This window comes from Melitaea cinxia, chromosome 12, assembly GCF_905220565.1.
Source record: "Melitaea cinxia chromosome 12, ilMelCinx1.1, whole genome shotgun sequence".
NCBI classification, from domain to species: domain Eukaryota; kingdom Metazoa; phylum Arthropoda; class Insecta; order Lepidoptera; family Nymphalidae; genus Melitaea; species Melitaea cinxia.
The window spans coordinates 3,540,352-3,557,518 of record NC_059405.1 but is presented as its reverse complement, the minus strand read 5'-3'; the positions used below and the strand labels follow the sequence as shown (position 1 = coordinate 3,557,518).

At 34.1% G+C, this 17,167-nt stretch overlaps 1 protein-coding gene and 1 pseudogene across 1 annotated transcript; both read left to right on the top strand.

The window, feature by feature from the left end:
• Window positions 1-147: 147 nt before the first annotated feature.
• Window positions 148-266, top strand: LOC123658765 (annotated as a pseudogene).
• Window positions 267-13,465: 13,199 nt separating this feature from the next.
• On the top strand, window positions 13,466-16,347 carry LOC123658357. Its single transcript, XM_045593788.1, has 2 exons — window positions 13,466-13,732; window positions 13,937-16,347. Exon 2 carries the CDS (start codon window positions 13,946-13,948, stop codon window positions 16,178-16,180), a length of 2,235 nt encoding a protein of 744 aa, XP_045449744.1. The 5' UTR covers window positions 13,466-13,732; window positions 13,937-13,945; the 3' UTR covers window positions 16,181-16,347.
• Window positions 16,348-17,167: the final 820 nt, after the last annotated feature.

The following is a 17,167-nucleotide window of genomic DNA, read 5'->3' as shown; positions in this document are numbered from 1 at the left end:
CTTTCACACTTTTCTTCCAACTTTTATTATTTTGTGTGCGAAGATTTTACTGTTTTGAAGTAATTTTTTTAGTGAAACTTCTTTTGGCGCATGAGGGGTAAAATTTTTACGGATCAAAGGCGTCACGACGTCACGAGTCACAAATTTTTAAACGTCCATACCACGTTGAATACACCGGTTCTCATCCAATCACCAAAGTTAAGCAATGCCAGGCACGGTCCGTACTTGGATGGGTTACCGCCTGGGAATACCGCGTTACGTTGGTTTTTTGTTTTTTTTCATTTTTTTTTTAATTTGTTTGCCAAAGAAGTTTCACTTCTGATATGTGTACTTTGTATGCACGCAATATTTTTAAAATTGCTTAAAGTCGTATTACAATACGTCTATTTTCTACTGTCTACGTCGTACAATCAATGGCATTTTACCTACAGTAACGAGTCGAACATTCTGACAGTCTAATACTTGGTTCCATCGAGACGTCCTAATAATATAGCGTAAGTGAATATTCTTGTATCAAATGTCAGCGGTTAACACACTACGCGTTATAGTCGTTTTCACAAACCGTGGTACGTCATGCACAAACAAGACCGCAGCTACGAAAATGCTCCATCTAATAATTTATAGAGTAATGGTGGAATGGTATGGTCCAACGCGTGGTCAAATTTTGTCGTCAATTTCGAATAATGCCTATTTTATCAAATATTTATTCGTTTATATGTTGTTTTACTTGTCGATGAAAATTTAAATCTGTTTTTTGTTTTTCATTTGCAAATAAACACAAATATTGAATGGTAATTTTCAAAGAATGTTTTTTTTTTAATTTAATTTTTATCAGACAGTAATTTTCAGAACTAATATCACTCTTTCCGAATATTTTTAAAGTCTAAAACAACGTGAACTCCTTTAACATGATTTTGTGTTGGTCCCTATTTTTAAAAATAGCCTATTTTAAATAACTATTTTTTTCAAATGTTATCATAAGCGGAATTGTGGAAAAAAAGAAATGACTAATTTTAATGATACCCTATTAGTTAGTTGTTACTATGTAAGATTATGATATAGAATATTATACACTCATACATACAAGGATATACACATACGAAGATGTTGCAATATTTTTTGATACAGGAGAAGTATTTTTTTAGTTCAATTGTAAATGTATATTCTACTTACGATTTTAAATTGAATAAAACATCAGCTTAACCAAATGGCTTTTGTTTAATGCAACTGGTAAGCATGCTTTTTATGTGTTGGACTTTGTATAAAAGTTTTGCATTTTAAGCTTTTAATGCGTAAAATGTATGCAGTATGTATTTTAAAGTAATGTTCTTTAGGAAGTTCTCATTCAAATTACGACAGTCAGACACTTTGGAATGTTTTGTGAGTCCATAAATGGAATATTTTTTTTAAAAATTTCACAGACGTATTGTATGTACAGCAATATTTCAAACAATACATTTACAATAACATCAATAATTTTATAAGGCACGTTGATCAACGTCGTGTTTACTACAAAATAATAGTTTATATTTGAACATTATAAATTTTTGTTGTCAGGAAAAACTTCACAAAATTTTCATCAAAATAATTCGTTTAATTTTTTTTTAAATATATAATTATATTGATAAAAATAACATTCAACGTTAAAACAAATAGGAAAAATAATAAATTTCTGCATTTGATGTCTTATCATGAATCAAATAACACTAATAGAGAATCTCATGACTATTGTATTGTCCATAAATCTAGTAAAAGACTATGTTAATATTTTAAATATCGATTATACCTTTTCATTTTCATTTCCACGAAATCTTGAATTTTAATAGAATTGACGATGAAAATTGTTCATTTCCACAAACAAAATACAAGCTATTTTGATCCTGATGCTTTAGTTAACTAGAATATTTATTCAATGTATGTTTAACACTCTTATTTTGGTAGAACCTGTTTGAGGAAAATTGTTTCAATTACTTTGTTGGCTATCATGCGCTTAAACTCTTAAATACATATTTTATGTTTTGTAACAAAAATTATACTACATTAATATATTATTGAAAAAGATTCAATTTTTGAGTCTGTTACTTATCAAAATACTTAAATTTCTTAAGTCTTAAAATGATTTTACAGTGGTTCATTACGGAATATCACGAAGAATGAAAAAAAAGTACGAAAAGATTGATCAGTGCGGTCAAGATCACAGAATTGGTTAATATAGAAGACCTTAACGAATGGTTTATCATATAATTTTTATCATAGAGGGTACCGCTATACGTATAATTATATTACATCTAGAGATACAGAGGCATAAGTATAGTATAAGTTAGAACACTAAAATACCGCTGATAGGAAACATGAACAAATATTGACAGTGTATAATATGTATGTATATATTATGTATGTATGTTGTATCCAGGAACAACATGTACCTATACTCTAGTATATGCAAGTAAACTGGTAATAATTTTTTGTTCAGTTTTTTATTTTTAACACCTTTGGTATTAGTAAAGATCATGACCTATTTTTTAATACTTACGGAGCGATAAAAACAGCTTAATTACCTTACCTTACCTTCGAGAACCTAGATCGACAAACAACATACAACGTTGACGGCAAGCATGTGTAGAGCTCATACACATAATAAAAAATTTTGTCGATAGATCAACTTCGGGTTGGCGACCGACACCGCGCTCTTCCACACTTTTTAACCGACTTCCAAAAAAGGAGTTTTTTTAATGTATGTTACATCAGAACTTTTGACCGTGTGGATTTTTTTTTAAATCGAAAGGTGGTGTGTGTCAATTGGTCCCATTTAAATTTATTTGAGATCTAACAACTACATTTCGAGTTATATCTAATAATGCGTTTTTACTTGACGCTTTTTTCGTCGACCTACGTTGTATTATACCGCATAACTTTCTACTGGATGTACCGATTTTGATAATTTTTTGTTTTTTGGAAAGAAGATATCCTTAGTTTAGTACCATGATAAGGAAATCAGGATCTGATGGTGGAATCCCAGAGAAATCGAGGGAAACTCTTGAAAATCCGCAATAACTTTTTACCGGGTGTACCGATTTTGATAATTCTTTTTTTGTTGGAAAGAAGATATCCCTAGTTTAGTACCATGATAAGAAAACCAGGATCTGATGATGGGATCCTAGAGAAATCGAGGGAAACTCTTGAAAATCCGCAATAACTTTTTACCGGGTGTACCGATTTTAATAATTTTTATTTTACTCCAAAGCTGATGTTTGTCATGTGGTCATATAAAAATTTAATTGAGTTCTGATAACTACTTTTTGAGTAATCTTTGATAACGCGTAGTTACTTGACTATTTTTTCGTCGATCTACGTTTATTACTCGTCGATGTAATTGACTTCGGTTTTTTTTTAGTTTGCGAGCAAACACAATTATTCTGCGTACAAACTATTCTTACCGCGACTTTTAAATATACGCAGTACATATTAATTATTAAAAAACACTATTTTATATATATGTACCGCTTTTTAAGTAGATACGTATCTGTACGAAAATCTACATGAATAAAAATTAATGTTGCTAAGCGCATAACTCGAGAATGACTCGACCGATTCGGCTAATTTATTTTTTTGTATGTTCCTTAAGGCCCAAGGAAGGTTCTAATACTTATTAAAAATAATAATAAAAAATATTTTTTACTATTAACTTGTAACAGAACGAAGTCTGTCTGGGCAGCTAGTATTTAGTAAGTAATAAACAATTCTCTAAGTCTCGACTTTTACCTTGATAATATATTTTAGTAATTAAAATATACCTTAAATAACTTCTTAATTTGAAATAATATTTTGACCTTTACAATTTTGACAAATTGCTCTCGGGACTCTCAGTAAATTTCTGTTCATAATTCGTGACTTTTACTAAGAAAACTCACATTACTCATTACGTTTTAAATATGTATATTGTTATGATCATGCGTAGAAAAAAAAACGATTGTACAATAATATTCCAACCAAGCAAAGATGAAAAAATAAAGATGAATCACCAATAACGAAACTCTCAGACTGATATGTAGATATGATTATGGTCCATATTTAGCGGAAGTTAATCGGTTTGTATACTTCCCATTACTAGGAAAAGGTCTTTTCACTATTTCGTATGTAGAAGGGTTGAAAATGAATCCACTATTCTTGGCCGAAAAACCCTTGGTTTTTATCATAAGCCTGATGGCTTGTGATAAGAACCAAGGGTTTTCGTGCTCTTCGAGACTCTGTTCTGACTCAGCAGTTCCACATTACTCAATTTAAATTGTCAAACTTAGGGTAGGTTTGAGTATTCTGGAATTCTTTTCGATTGTAATTCTTTTCATCACATTTGCAATACCACAAGTTATTTAAGTTTTTCAAGAACATCATAATGATTGTGTTTTAATAGTTTTTTTATAGTCTGTGAAATATATTTATCCAAACGAGAGAAATACCTAAGTACAATACAACTAATGGAGGAAGGTTTTGACCTGACATTTCAACAAAATATCTTTAGCTTCAATAAGAAACTAGTATGAAAGCATGACCTTTGTAAAATGAAAATAGTAAAACACTCGCTTTTATTGTGCTGAACCAGCTATTAACCGTATCAGTGCTAAGCATAGATTTGTACTGCTTTTGAGGAGAAAAGTTAACATGCGCAGTTTAGGATTTTCAACGAGATATGATAATGATCCTATGATTATAACCTCCTTCACGATTTCATATTTTTGCGTTCATTATCTAATACATAAAATTCTCGTGTCGCGGTGTTTTAGTTAAACTATTCCGATTCTCATGAAATTTTGGGTGCATATTGGGTAGATCTTCGAATCGAACAACATCTATTTTTCATCTCCCTAAATGTTAAGGGTAGTCCACCGCTGAATTTTTCTTTTTAATTTTTTGATAAATTATTAATTTTTTATTTTATTATGATTTGGCGTTGAAAAATACATACAACCTTAAATTTTCATCCTTCTACCAACAACCACTATTTTTAAATAGCGTTTAGCAGCAAGACAACGTTTGCCGAGTCAGCTAGTATCATTATATTATTATATTACATTGGACTGACATATCTACTAACAGCAACTAAATATTTTAATGCATTTTAAAATATTCTCAATATAAACTAAGAATGTCTTTACTCAACCTTCAAAAGAACTTTTAAATCATTATTTTTGGGATTGGGAGTGAAGAAATAACAATTTCTTTGAAAAATTATCAAAGTAATTTATTCTGCATGGAATCCAATACAAAACGTACACATTTTTGTCATTAATATAAATTTGTACTGAATAATAATTTAATAATATGCTTTGGCTTTTAAAGTATTTATTTCTGCATGGAATACAACACAAAATTAATTCATTTTTTTCATTAATATAAATTTTTACAGAATAATAATATGGTTTGGCTTTTAAATTATTTTTAATATAAACTAAGTTTATTTACTGGCGATTGTTACATTGCTTGTGAAATTTTATATAATATCTGTATACTAACCACGGCCGAATACCATTTTAGGTAATACAAACACCGTAAAGGTTAAAGCAACGAAAGCCTGAAATATTCCAACATTTTAAGCCGCTCGAAAAGTGTAAACTAAACATGACAAATGGGAACTCTCGAACCTCAGGTATATTTAACTAAAATAGTTTTATCAACATACGTCGTCGACTTATATTCTCTGCTATGACTTAAATTAAACTATACTAAGCTTTAATATGCTATGCTATAAGCAGATTTATATTAAGTATAATGTTTATTAGCTATTTTCTGCTTACTTAAATATTATAAAACTGAAAATAGAATTTGTTTATAGTACCTCTTCATTTTGAACCCGCTAATACTTAAAAGAAAATAAAATAATTTTATTTTTGTCCAGAGGAAAGAAAACAATGAAACCTATCAGTCTTTGGGCAAGAGGAATGAAGAGAATAAATGGGTAAAGAGTGTATTAATCATAAATGAAAATAATTTGTCACTCTCATGTCGATTTCAAAACTATTGCTGAAAATAAGTTTGGAACTATTCTTTCTCAAACAAGTAATCATTTAATAAATCGAAAGTAAAGAAATCTTTATTAAATACAAACAAATTATTAATTCATTTATTATTTGTAGAGAGTTTATAAAAGCTTATTTGATTTATTTTCTTTACAAATCTCGCGATGTGTCAAGTACATCTTCTAGCACAAAAAGAAAAGTTGTTCTATATTTTCTCGTTCTTGTGTTTATCTTAACAGCTCCTAAATTGAATTCACACAGGCACGTTTTTAATTTCCGTTTTGCTTTCAACTTTCAGAATTCGCCTTTTAAATTATTTACCTGCAAATTGGATAACCTGCGAAGTTTTATAATTACTTTCTATAAATGTCATGATTATTCCATGCTAATCTTACAAAAAAATAACAGGTACAAGTCGATGTTTCACGAGTAGGATTTCGTAACTTCGTACGGCATAACATTTTAGTTTTTAATTACTTAAAATGTCACTAACTTCAAGTTAAAAGTAGTAAGTTCAGGTTTTTTTTTTCATCTCATCTTTTAGTGTTAAAAATTGCTCTGGTGTAGTGGTGCGTGTGTCGTGTCTACACACCGGCAATTCGTGGTTTCCATTGCCGCTCGGAATAGATATTGAGATAGGATTTTTTTTACAAATTTTTCTTTGCGATTTGGATATTTGTCTTTATGAGTCTCCCCACCGTTCCTAGGAGGTCACGATAAGCTATTGGTCACGTCTGATATCACAAATACCTGACAGCAATCGTTACTGGGAATATATTCGCCAATTCCCAGTGAAGCAGCATGGTGGATTAAGCTCCGATTCATCTGGCTGACGGCTGAATTGTGAAGCTAAGTGTACATTAAATTTAACCTGTTAAATGGCTTTCGTATATTTAGTAGAGTTTTTTTATCGTTATTTTTTCATGATTAACATGATGTGATCCCACATTTGCGTCTTAATAATTATTACTTTTGATGTCACATAAGTTTTGAGATTTTTTCTTTTATTTACAAACTAGCGACCCGCCCCGGCTTCGCAAGGATGCATAAACGATTAGTGTTCTTGTACTATATTATGCACGTATTATACACATAAACCTTCCTCTGGAATCACTCTATTTACTAAAGAAAACCACATCAAAATCCTTTGCGTAGTTTCAAAGATCTAAGCATACAGACAGCGGGAAGCGACTTTGTTTTATACAATGTAATGATCATAAGAAAGCGTCTCAGAATATGGGATAAATATACAGAGTTAGCCTTGTATTTGTGCAAACAATATTTGTGTTCATAGAGACTACTTCATCACTTCAGCCTATCGCAGTCCACTGCTGGACATAGGCCTCCCCAAGTTCGCGCCACACATCCCGGTCTTCCGCAATCCTCATCCTGCCTACACCGGCAATCTTACGTAGATCGTCGGTCCAACGGGCCGGAGGACGCCCCACACTGCATTTGCCAAGTCGCGGTCTCCACTCTAGGACCCGTCTACTCCAACGACTACTTATTCTGTAGTAATATAAATTGACGTCAACCTATCTTTTTGACAATCACCCAGCTATTCGGTCGTATTATCAATGTGAGAGGGTCTCGTCTTCCAGATTAAATATATTTTTGATGACATACTATTAGAAATCTATAATTCTGAACTTTAAACAGACTAAAGTCATGACTTAACAATTTTTTGTTGTAATTTGGACACATGAACTGAACTGAATGAATCTGTAAATGTGTCACTACTGTCCAGTAGTACAGTTGTCCAACGGCCTCTACCCAATTATTTATTTAATCCTTTGCTTAATAAAGTTGGACCTTAATTAAAGTTTCTACTCGAGAATTCTCGTCAAGTATTCTCGAGAAATTTGTTTTAAGTCGATACGGGAAAAAACCTTGATGCCTCGAGAACTCGAGAAACTATTTATCGCTGTCACACCAGCGCCCGCGCAGATTTCTTCTTTCATGTGCGCGCCGCTCCATCATTTTTCATACCGTTCGTTCATCGCCTCATAAAGCTTTTGTAAACTTTTAAATATCAAAAATGTAGAATGGACTGAAATCAAGTGAATTTTACTATAGACTTTTATTTACTTCATTCTGACGCTCACTGCTTTGTTGAATACAATAATATTACTTATTTATCGAGGATTTTAATAATGTCAAATTTAATAATTTTAATAATACAAATGTTTTGTTATCATTTATATAAAATTCGCGGTGTTTCTAGTTAAACTCCTCCGAAACGGCTTGACCGATTCTCATGAAATTTCGTGTGCATATTGGGTAGGTCTGAGAATCGAACATCTATTTTTCATCCCCCTAAATAGCGGTAAGGGTTAAGAGTAGTCCACCCCAATTTTATTTTAATTTTTAGATAAATTATTTAATTTTCATTTTATTACGATTTGACGTTGAAAAATACACACAACCCTAAATTTTCACCCTTCTACCACCAACCCCTATTTTTAAATAGCGCTTAGCGGCAAGGCGACGTTTGCCGAGTCAGCTAGTCATTTATATATAATTCTTTGTGCTTTGAACACAGATGTCCGTACGGAAAAGAGGTTGATTCTTTCGGACTACACGGCCTTTCCTGTAACAAGAGTTCAAGTAGGTTTTTCCCGCCACGGTTCCCTAAACGATACCATAAAAAGAGCCACCTTCGACCACTTGCCACCATCGACATTCCTGCTCCTATCGAGCCTACGGGAATTAGTCGCAATGATGGCAAGAACCAAGTCATACCGATACCGGTATCGGTCGATGGTACCCTTCTCGAAGTTGTTCAGGATTATATTTACCTAGGCCATACTATCCAACTGGGCCGCAACAACTTCGAGAGGGAGGCCAATAGGAGGATTCGGTTGGGCTGGGCGGCGTTTGGCAGGCTTCGTCGAGTCTTCACTTCGAAGATTCCGCAATGCTTGAAAACAAAAGTCTTCGAACAATGCGTCCTGCCTGTGTTAACATACGCAGCCGAGACGTGGACACTGACGAAGGGACTGGTCCACAAGTTTAGGGTCGCTCAGCGTGCAATGGAACGGGCTATGCTTGGGGTTTCTCTTAAAGATAGGATTAGAAATGAGACTATCCGCGAGAGAACGAAAGTAACCGACGTAGCCTACAGAATTAGCAAGTTGAAGTGGCAGTGGGCTGGTCATTTGTGTCGCAGGACCGATGGCCGTTGGAGTAGACGGGTCCTAGAGTGGAGACCGCGTCTTGGCAAACGCAGTGTGGGACGTCCTCCGGCCCGTTGGACCGACGATATACGTAAGATTGCCGGTGTCGGCTGGATGAGGATTGCGGAAGACCGGGATGTCTGGCGCGAACTTGGGGAGGCCTATGTCCAGCAGTGGACTGCGATAGGCTGAAGTGAGTGAGTGAGTGAGTGATGGCAAGAGACCTGATGGATTGACGTTGGTTCCCTGGGAAAGGGGACGGGCGCTATTGTGGGACGCAACCTGCGTTGACACACTAGCTCCGTCTCATGTCAGGGATACAGCCTTGAAAGTGGGAGCCGCAGTGGAAAAAGCTGAAATTACTAAACGGCACAAATATTCGTCACTAATTCCAAATTACATCTTTGTGCCGTTTTCAGTCGAAACACTTGGACCTTGGAGTAGCAATGCTAAAAAAAATTTAAATGAGATAACTGCTCACCTTATTGCCTCCACTGGTGACAAGAGGGCTGGTGCATTTTTTGCCCAGAGAATCGGCATAGCGATTCAACGGGGAAATGCTTTTTTTTATGTCACTAGGTCGGCATACAAGCGTACGGCTCACCTGATGGTAAGCGATTACCGTAGCTTATAGACGCCTGCAACACCAGAAGCATCGCAAGCGCGTTGCCGACCCAATCCCTAATCCCCCCAGGAGCTGCAGGATGCTGCCAGCATTCTTGGCACAATTCCACGCGGACATCATTTATACCAAAACTATCTGTAAATATTTAGTTCTTAAGTTGTGAATTGTAAATATGTATAATGTTTAATAAACTATTGTTGATATTCTACATGTAGTTATTATTTTGCAGATATTTTAGCAGATATTTTAATTTTCGATGGCTATTCAATTAGTTTTGCACTTTATACTTGTATACTATTTTAGACAGACTTATATTTTGATATGTTAAGCTTCTGATTCAGTCAATTATTTTTCATACCGTCAAACGAACTGTTGGTTCCGAAAATTCAGAGCGATAGTTATACAGATAAAACCAAATAAAAGCTTTGCCTGGAGTCGTAATAAATAGAACGAGAGCTGCTAGTTCGAGTTTTCAATAGAGAATGAAATGTTTTATTTAAAAATAAATTGTTGTCTGTGAACTCGCACGGAATTTAGAGGTACGGTTTATGCTGCCTTTTGCAATTTTGTTTTAAAAAATTATGCTCTCGAATACGTTGACAAAGTTTCATTGCACGCAATAGCTTTAAAACTTTTATACATACATTTTTTTTTATTGAACTAGATTTCGTGCCATAAAATGCCAAAAGGTACAAATTAAATTTTAACCCTTCTGATAATTTAAACTACTACAGTCCATAGTATTTATACATGAATATGTTATATACACAGATAAATACTTTAATATTTAAGCAACAGTAGTAGGCGACGCGCCTGTGATGCTTCTGTTGCAAGCGTTCATTGGATGCAGTAAACGCTTACCATTAGGAGGACCAAATGCTTGTTTACCGCCATAGTGATATTAAAATATCAATAATATAGTAGAAAAAACCCATCAGTAGGATCCGGAAGCACAAAATACAAACAAAAAGAAAATTATAAACATTTGTCATAGAAAAACACGCTGTGTTCATTTTATTAAAAATTTCTAAGATAAATGGGAATTTATTTAAAAACTAAGAATCTTAAATTCAATTTTAATATATAATAATAACAAATTTCGAATTATATAAAACTACATCTAGAATCAGTTGAAAAGGGAACTAATTTAATACATGTGTTAAAGCGTTAGTTCTGTCATCGTCAAAACTTCGAGTAAGTTTGTAATTCTCAGCTTCATTAGCTGTCGCGACTTCCCCCGTGAGGAATTTAACAAAAAAATTATTTTTCAATTCGCAGTTATAAAATGAATAAATTTCTAAAATCAAATCGATGAGAAAATCGAATATAAAATCGAATAGAAAAAAGATTAGAAGATCGAATAGAAAATCGAACAGAAAATCGAATAGATAATTGCATAGAAAATTAAATAGAACAAGAACAGAACAAAACAGAATGGAATAGAACGGAATTAAAATACAGAGAAACAGTTTTAAAATAAAAAAATTCTTATATAAAATCAAGTTACTCCCTTTTACATCAGCTATCTACTAGTGAAAGTCCCGTCAAAAACGGTGCAGTCGTTTCAGAGGTTAGCCGGAACAAACAAACAGACTGACAAAAATTGTTAAAAAATGTTATTTTGGTATATGTAACGTGTATGCATTTAGCATATGTATACTATGGTATGGATGCTTTTAGTCGCGCTTCGCTTCAGCCTGTAATATCCCACTGCTGAGCATAGGCCTCTTTCCCCATGTAGGAGAAGGATCAGAGCTTAATCCACCACGCTGCTTCAATGCAGGTTGGCGGATATTTTCCCTACTATGAGTAACGATCGCTATACGGTGTACATGATAACAACCGGGACCGACAGCTTGATAACCGTCAGCGCAACAACCAAAAACCAGTGCTGTGACCGTTGCGCCAATGCGCCGTCATATTCATTTAGTCAAACTGGTTATCTTAATTTTACATACAGACACTCCTATTTTATTTATTTGTATAGATTATGAAAAGACTTTTCGTACAAGTTGAGCTTATTGCTGATATGATGTTACTAGATAAAATTACGTTTAAAGTTAGGTTTAAACTGAATCTAAGATAGGACGCCAATTTGCGTTAATAAAACAAACTAATATACCTCTATATCTTTTTCATGGTTAAAGAAACGAAGAAATCAAAAAGTTACAACTGGTTATGGCTAGTTATAACTAGATTTATTTTATGTATAATTGTCTACTGTTGTAAGTGTACTAAACACATACATATAGATCTTGTAATCAGAACTAAACGCCGAAACCATCAAAACTGACGCCGCGTTGGCGCAACGGTTACAGCCATGGATTGTATCTCCCCACCGTGCCTCGGAGAGCACGTTAAGCCGTCGGTCCCGGTTGTTATCATGTACACCTGATAGCGATCGTTACTCACAGTAGGGAATATATCCGCCAACCCGCATGAGCAGCGTGGTGGATTAAGCTCTGATCCTTCTCCTACTTGGGGAAAGAGGCCTATGCCCAGCAGTGGGATATAACAGGCTGAAGCGTAATCAGAACTAAAAACAGAAAAAAATAAACTTTACCCAAAAACTTGACATTGAAACTGTACTTGTATTTAATTATCCATTTTATCATTCACTCCAAAACAACCAACGTCATTGAAACATTTTTTACTCTATAATGATATCACAAGTTTTAACAGCCAGATTACGCTAAATATGTTCACATGAGCACTAGAGCGTAACGTGCCTGTTTACGTACTTAATACAAAGTTTCTGTTCAATTGTGTACTTCAAGAATTTTCATATAATTAAATCGAAGGTAGTCATACAAACACAACACGAAAATCATGTTTAAAATATTACAATACAAACGCATGCTAATAAATATTTAAGCAGACAGTGTTTACAAACCGCTATTTGAATAAATTAACAACGAGATCTAATTAAATAATCACAAATCTTAAGAAATATATACTCTGACGTAACCACGTACTATTTTAACCACATGCAAATAATAAAATTTTACAGTACAATTTGTTTTGTAAACTAATAATTCTAACTTTGAAATTAAATTCCTACAAATTAAAGACAAATAGCTACTCAAACCGTTAGTCAGCCGTTTATTTGCAAATTAATAATAATTAATCACTTGAGCTGAAGGCGAACGCGAACACTAAGTTTTATACTGAATGGTCAGAAATTGTTTAGCGTACAAACTAAGAGAATGTTTAATGAAATGCGAAATATTTAAAATGTAAATAAAAAACTGCCTTTTATTGAAACAGCGACCCGGCTTTGCTACTACTGTATTTGTACATGTATTATGTTTACATATAAACTTTTCTCTCGAATCACAATCCGTTGCGTAGTTTTAAAGATCTAAGCATACAGATAGCGGGAAGCGACTTTGTTTTATACTATGTAATGCTAAAATGATATGCATATATGTGTAGCTATGCATTTATAACAATTTCACAACCATACATTCGTAAAATATATCTTTATATAAGTGATATATCCAGAGGCTTATAACGCCCGTGCTTTTGTTATTCCATATATTTTTTTTAAATATGAATCGGTACTTCACTGCAACTTTAGAAAACTTAAGTACTTGCCTTAGAATCTCTAAAAATCGACGCGAGTCCATTGACCAAGACTACAGTCAATCGGGGTAACTTTGGCTTTCAGTATAACATTGACTCATTTCTACAATTTTTGGTTTAAATTTTTTTCCTATAATTTGAACGCATCCTAGTGTACATAATGCATACTAAATAAAAGTTTACGTGTATCCGAATTTATTTTTGCCGCGAAATGTTGGTCTGCTGTCAAAAAGTTATATCTAATCTACGTCAAATATTGGAGTAAAAAAGTTCGTTCGTTACATTGTTGTTATAAAGTTGTCTGTAATTTAAAAAGAAGAGTGTATTTAGAGGTAAGTTATGCTTAAATTTATTAATTATAGCTTTTTTTACTATAAAAAACTAAAATCTATTGTAAAAATCGATGGATATTGTTAGAATTCGTTGTTTTTTCGAACCAGGAAAATTTCACGACAAGTTAGGGTAACTTTGGCCCGGGCTAAAGTTACCCGAATAGTTCTTATTTGTATGAAATTGTTGCCATTTATTTATTTCAGAATAAAAAAATGCCTAGAAAACGAGTATGTCCCGCACCGGGTACCCGAAAATATGGGAAAAAATCTCGCTACACGGAAGAGACATTAGAAAAGGCATTAGAAGAGGTAAAATGTTGCAAAATTTCCCAAAGAAAGGCCGCAGAACATTATAATATTCCACTCAGCACATTAAAATATAAACTAAAAGATCAACACACAGGGCAGATTGGAAAACCTACAGTTCTTTCTAAAGTTGAAGAGGAATCGATAGTCGCCCATATTATAGCATTATCAGATCTTGGAATTCCAATTGGTATGCAAGATGTAAGAGTCATTGTAAAAAAGTATTTAGATGATAATAAAAAAAAAGTAAAGCAGTTTAAAAATAACTTTCCGGGATGGGAGTGGGGCAAACTTTTCTTGGAAAGACATAAATGCATAAGACAAAAGGTAGCACATAACATCAGTAGAAAGAGGGCTCAAATAAACAAGGAAATGATAGAAAAATTCTTCGACAATTTAAGCCTTGAACTCGAAAATGTGCCCCCGGAAAACATATTTAATTTCGACGAAACTGGATTTCATGACGACCCAAAAAAACAAAAGCTTTTATTTCGAAGACTTTGCCGGAACCCAGAAATTATTAGAAACTCTACGAAGTCCTGCTTCACTGTTATGTTTTGCGGTAATGCGGCTGGTGAATTTGTGCCATTATATGTTATATATAAAGCACAGCAAAAGTGGTCTGACTGGATATTGGATGCTCCACGTGGCACTCGAATGGCAGTAACACCAACAGGTTGGATAGACGCTAATACGTTTGATGATTGGTGTGAGAGCACATTATTGCCTGTACTGAAAAAAAAGGAAGGGAAAAAAGTTGTACTTGGAGACAATTTAAGCTCGCATATCACTCCAAAATCGTTAAGGCTCTGTGCGGAAAATAACATTAAATTTATATGCCTTGTTCCCAATTCGACACATCTACTGCAACCATTAGATGTGTCATACTTTAGTGCTCTGAAAAGTGATTGGAGGTCAATTTTAAGAGACTGGCGAAACACTAAAAGGGGCAAAATAGTAAATGTTTTGCCGAAACCAATATTTGCTAAATTGCTTTCTAAAACTGTGGAAAAAGGTCAACAAACTGCTGGTCAAAACGTGATTGCTGGTTTCAAGGCCTGTGGGATATATCCTCTAGATCGGAGTATGGTACTGGAGAGACTGAAAGAATATTCTAAACCTGAAGTGTGTGACGAGGTGCGTGAGTCGATTGGCGAGAGCTTTAAAAATTACATAGCTGAAATTCGTGATAAGGACCTCCAAATGCAGCAGACTAGAAAATTTCAAATCCCGGTTGTAGCAGGCAAAAGTGTTTCTGTGGAAGAAGTCGAAAAATACTATGAAGAAAGAGAGAAGAAGAAATCTGAAAAAGGTCAAAAGAAACAAAAAGAAAAAATCCAGAATAAATCTACTGCTCCTGTCAAAAAAAGAGGACGTCCATTAGGATCAAAATCTAAAGGTAAAACAGTACAAACATCACAACACAAACCTTCTTCGCCTGTTGCTAGCCCATCGGAATTACAGTCATTGCAAACTTTAGACACTTCTGCTACTACATCATCAGCTATTTCTCCCAAAGTCTGTAATGAACAGTCTCTTACTTCAGCGCCTGCAGAAACCTCCCTAAATCATAGATTGCTGCTCGATGCTTCAAAATCTCCAACTCCAGGGACAGAATATTCTTCGATGCCGTCTCATCCATCGCCTGTTGGTGATAGCCTGTTACTCGTTTCAAATCCTCCTTCACCCATAGACAAAGATATTGAGATAGAAGAAACAAATCAATCTCCAGCTCCAAGAACAGATTCTTCAATGCCGTCTCATCCATCGCCCGTTGATGATAACTCTGAAATAGAATTGGAAACTTTGAATGATGACTTAGTAGGGGAATACGAAGTACGTGAAAGTGTTTTATGTAAGACGGATAAAGCTAAACCTGCTCCTCTCATGAAGTTAGGCTATTGTGTTTTTACTTACGAAAGCATCCTTTTTCCTGGAAGGATCTTAACGGAAGATGGCCACACCGTTACCATATCTGTTATGCAGAAGACCGTAGATGGCTGGAAATGGCCATCCAAACCAGAGAGGGTAACCTGTTCCATTGATAGTGTCATTACTCGCTTAGAGGATACTAAAATTTCAAAATTAGGTAATTTTTATACTATAGACAATGATTTTCTGTCAATGGAATGGGGAGATTAAGACTTAAGTTCAAGATTTATTTTTATGAGTAAGTTTTGTTAGAAGTGATTTTTTTTAAGTTTGACTGATTATTTAAGATTGTTTTAGTTGTGTTTAACATATTTAATGAGAAAAAAATTGTTTTAGAACAAAAAATACGATTATTTAAAAATAAAGTTTCATTTCAACCTAGGCAGTTTTATTTGATCGATCTGGTAACACTGAACTGTGGTTCTTACATGAAAAAATGTTTTAGGACGCCATCTTAGAGATTAAAATTGTAGAAAAAGGCGTCTCAAGTTACACAGACACAATAAAAGATTTTAAATATTAGAAATTCGTGACCAATTCCCTCTATGTACAATGTTACCCTAATATCCGTCTTACTTTGACCCACTTAAAATTCAGTGTTTTTTTAATTTTTGTCTATAGATCATCAGTAAATGTCAACTGTTTTCTTAAAGAGGAGATTAGAAACCCACAGATAATATAATTTGTTAAATAAAATAAAAAACGTTGTCTCCATAAAACTAAAAAAATTCTTGGAAGTGAGTCAAAGTTACCCCGATTGACGTTATTCTACATATTGTTTCCTTTTTTTTATTTATTTAACTAACCGACATCAAAAAAAGGAGGAAGTTACTCAATTCGACCGTATAGGTATATATATATTTTATGTATGTTCGGGGATAACTCCTTCGTTTATGAACCGATTTTGATAATTATCTTTTTGTTAGAAAGCAGATAGATATTCCTAGTTTGGTACCATGATAAGGAAACCAGGATCATGCGCATCAACGCCTCATGGATGGTTAAGATGCGCGATCCCTCACCGGACCCGTATCCCTGGTCAGTCAACAATCTCTTCTCCTCTTGCGTAAATACCAGGTAAAGGGTTCGGTCCCTTCCTATTGGAATGCGCGCGCTGTGAGGCTCTCCACTCGCAAAGATCGGATCTTTGTGCTTGAGCTGTACACGGTCTTGTAAACCGCACTGATGGCAAAGGCG

Excerpts from the sequence above, each read along its gene's own strand:
- LOC123658357 (XM_045593788.1), top strand. The coding sequence starts at position 13,946 with ATGCCTAGAAAACGAGTATGTCCCGCACCGGGTACCCGAAAATATGGG.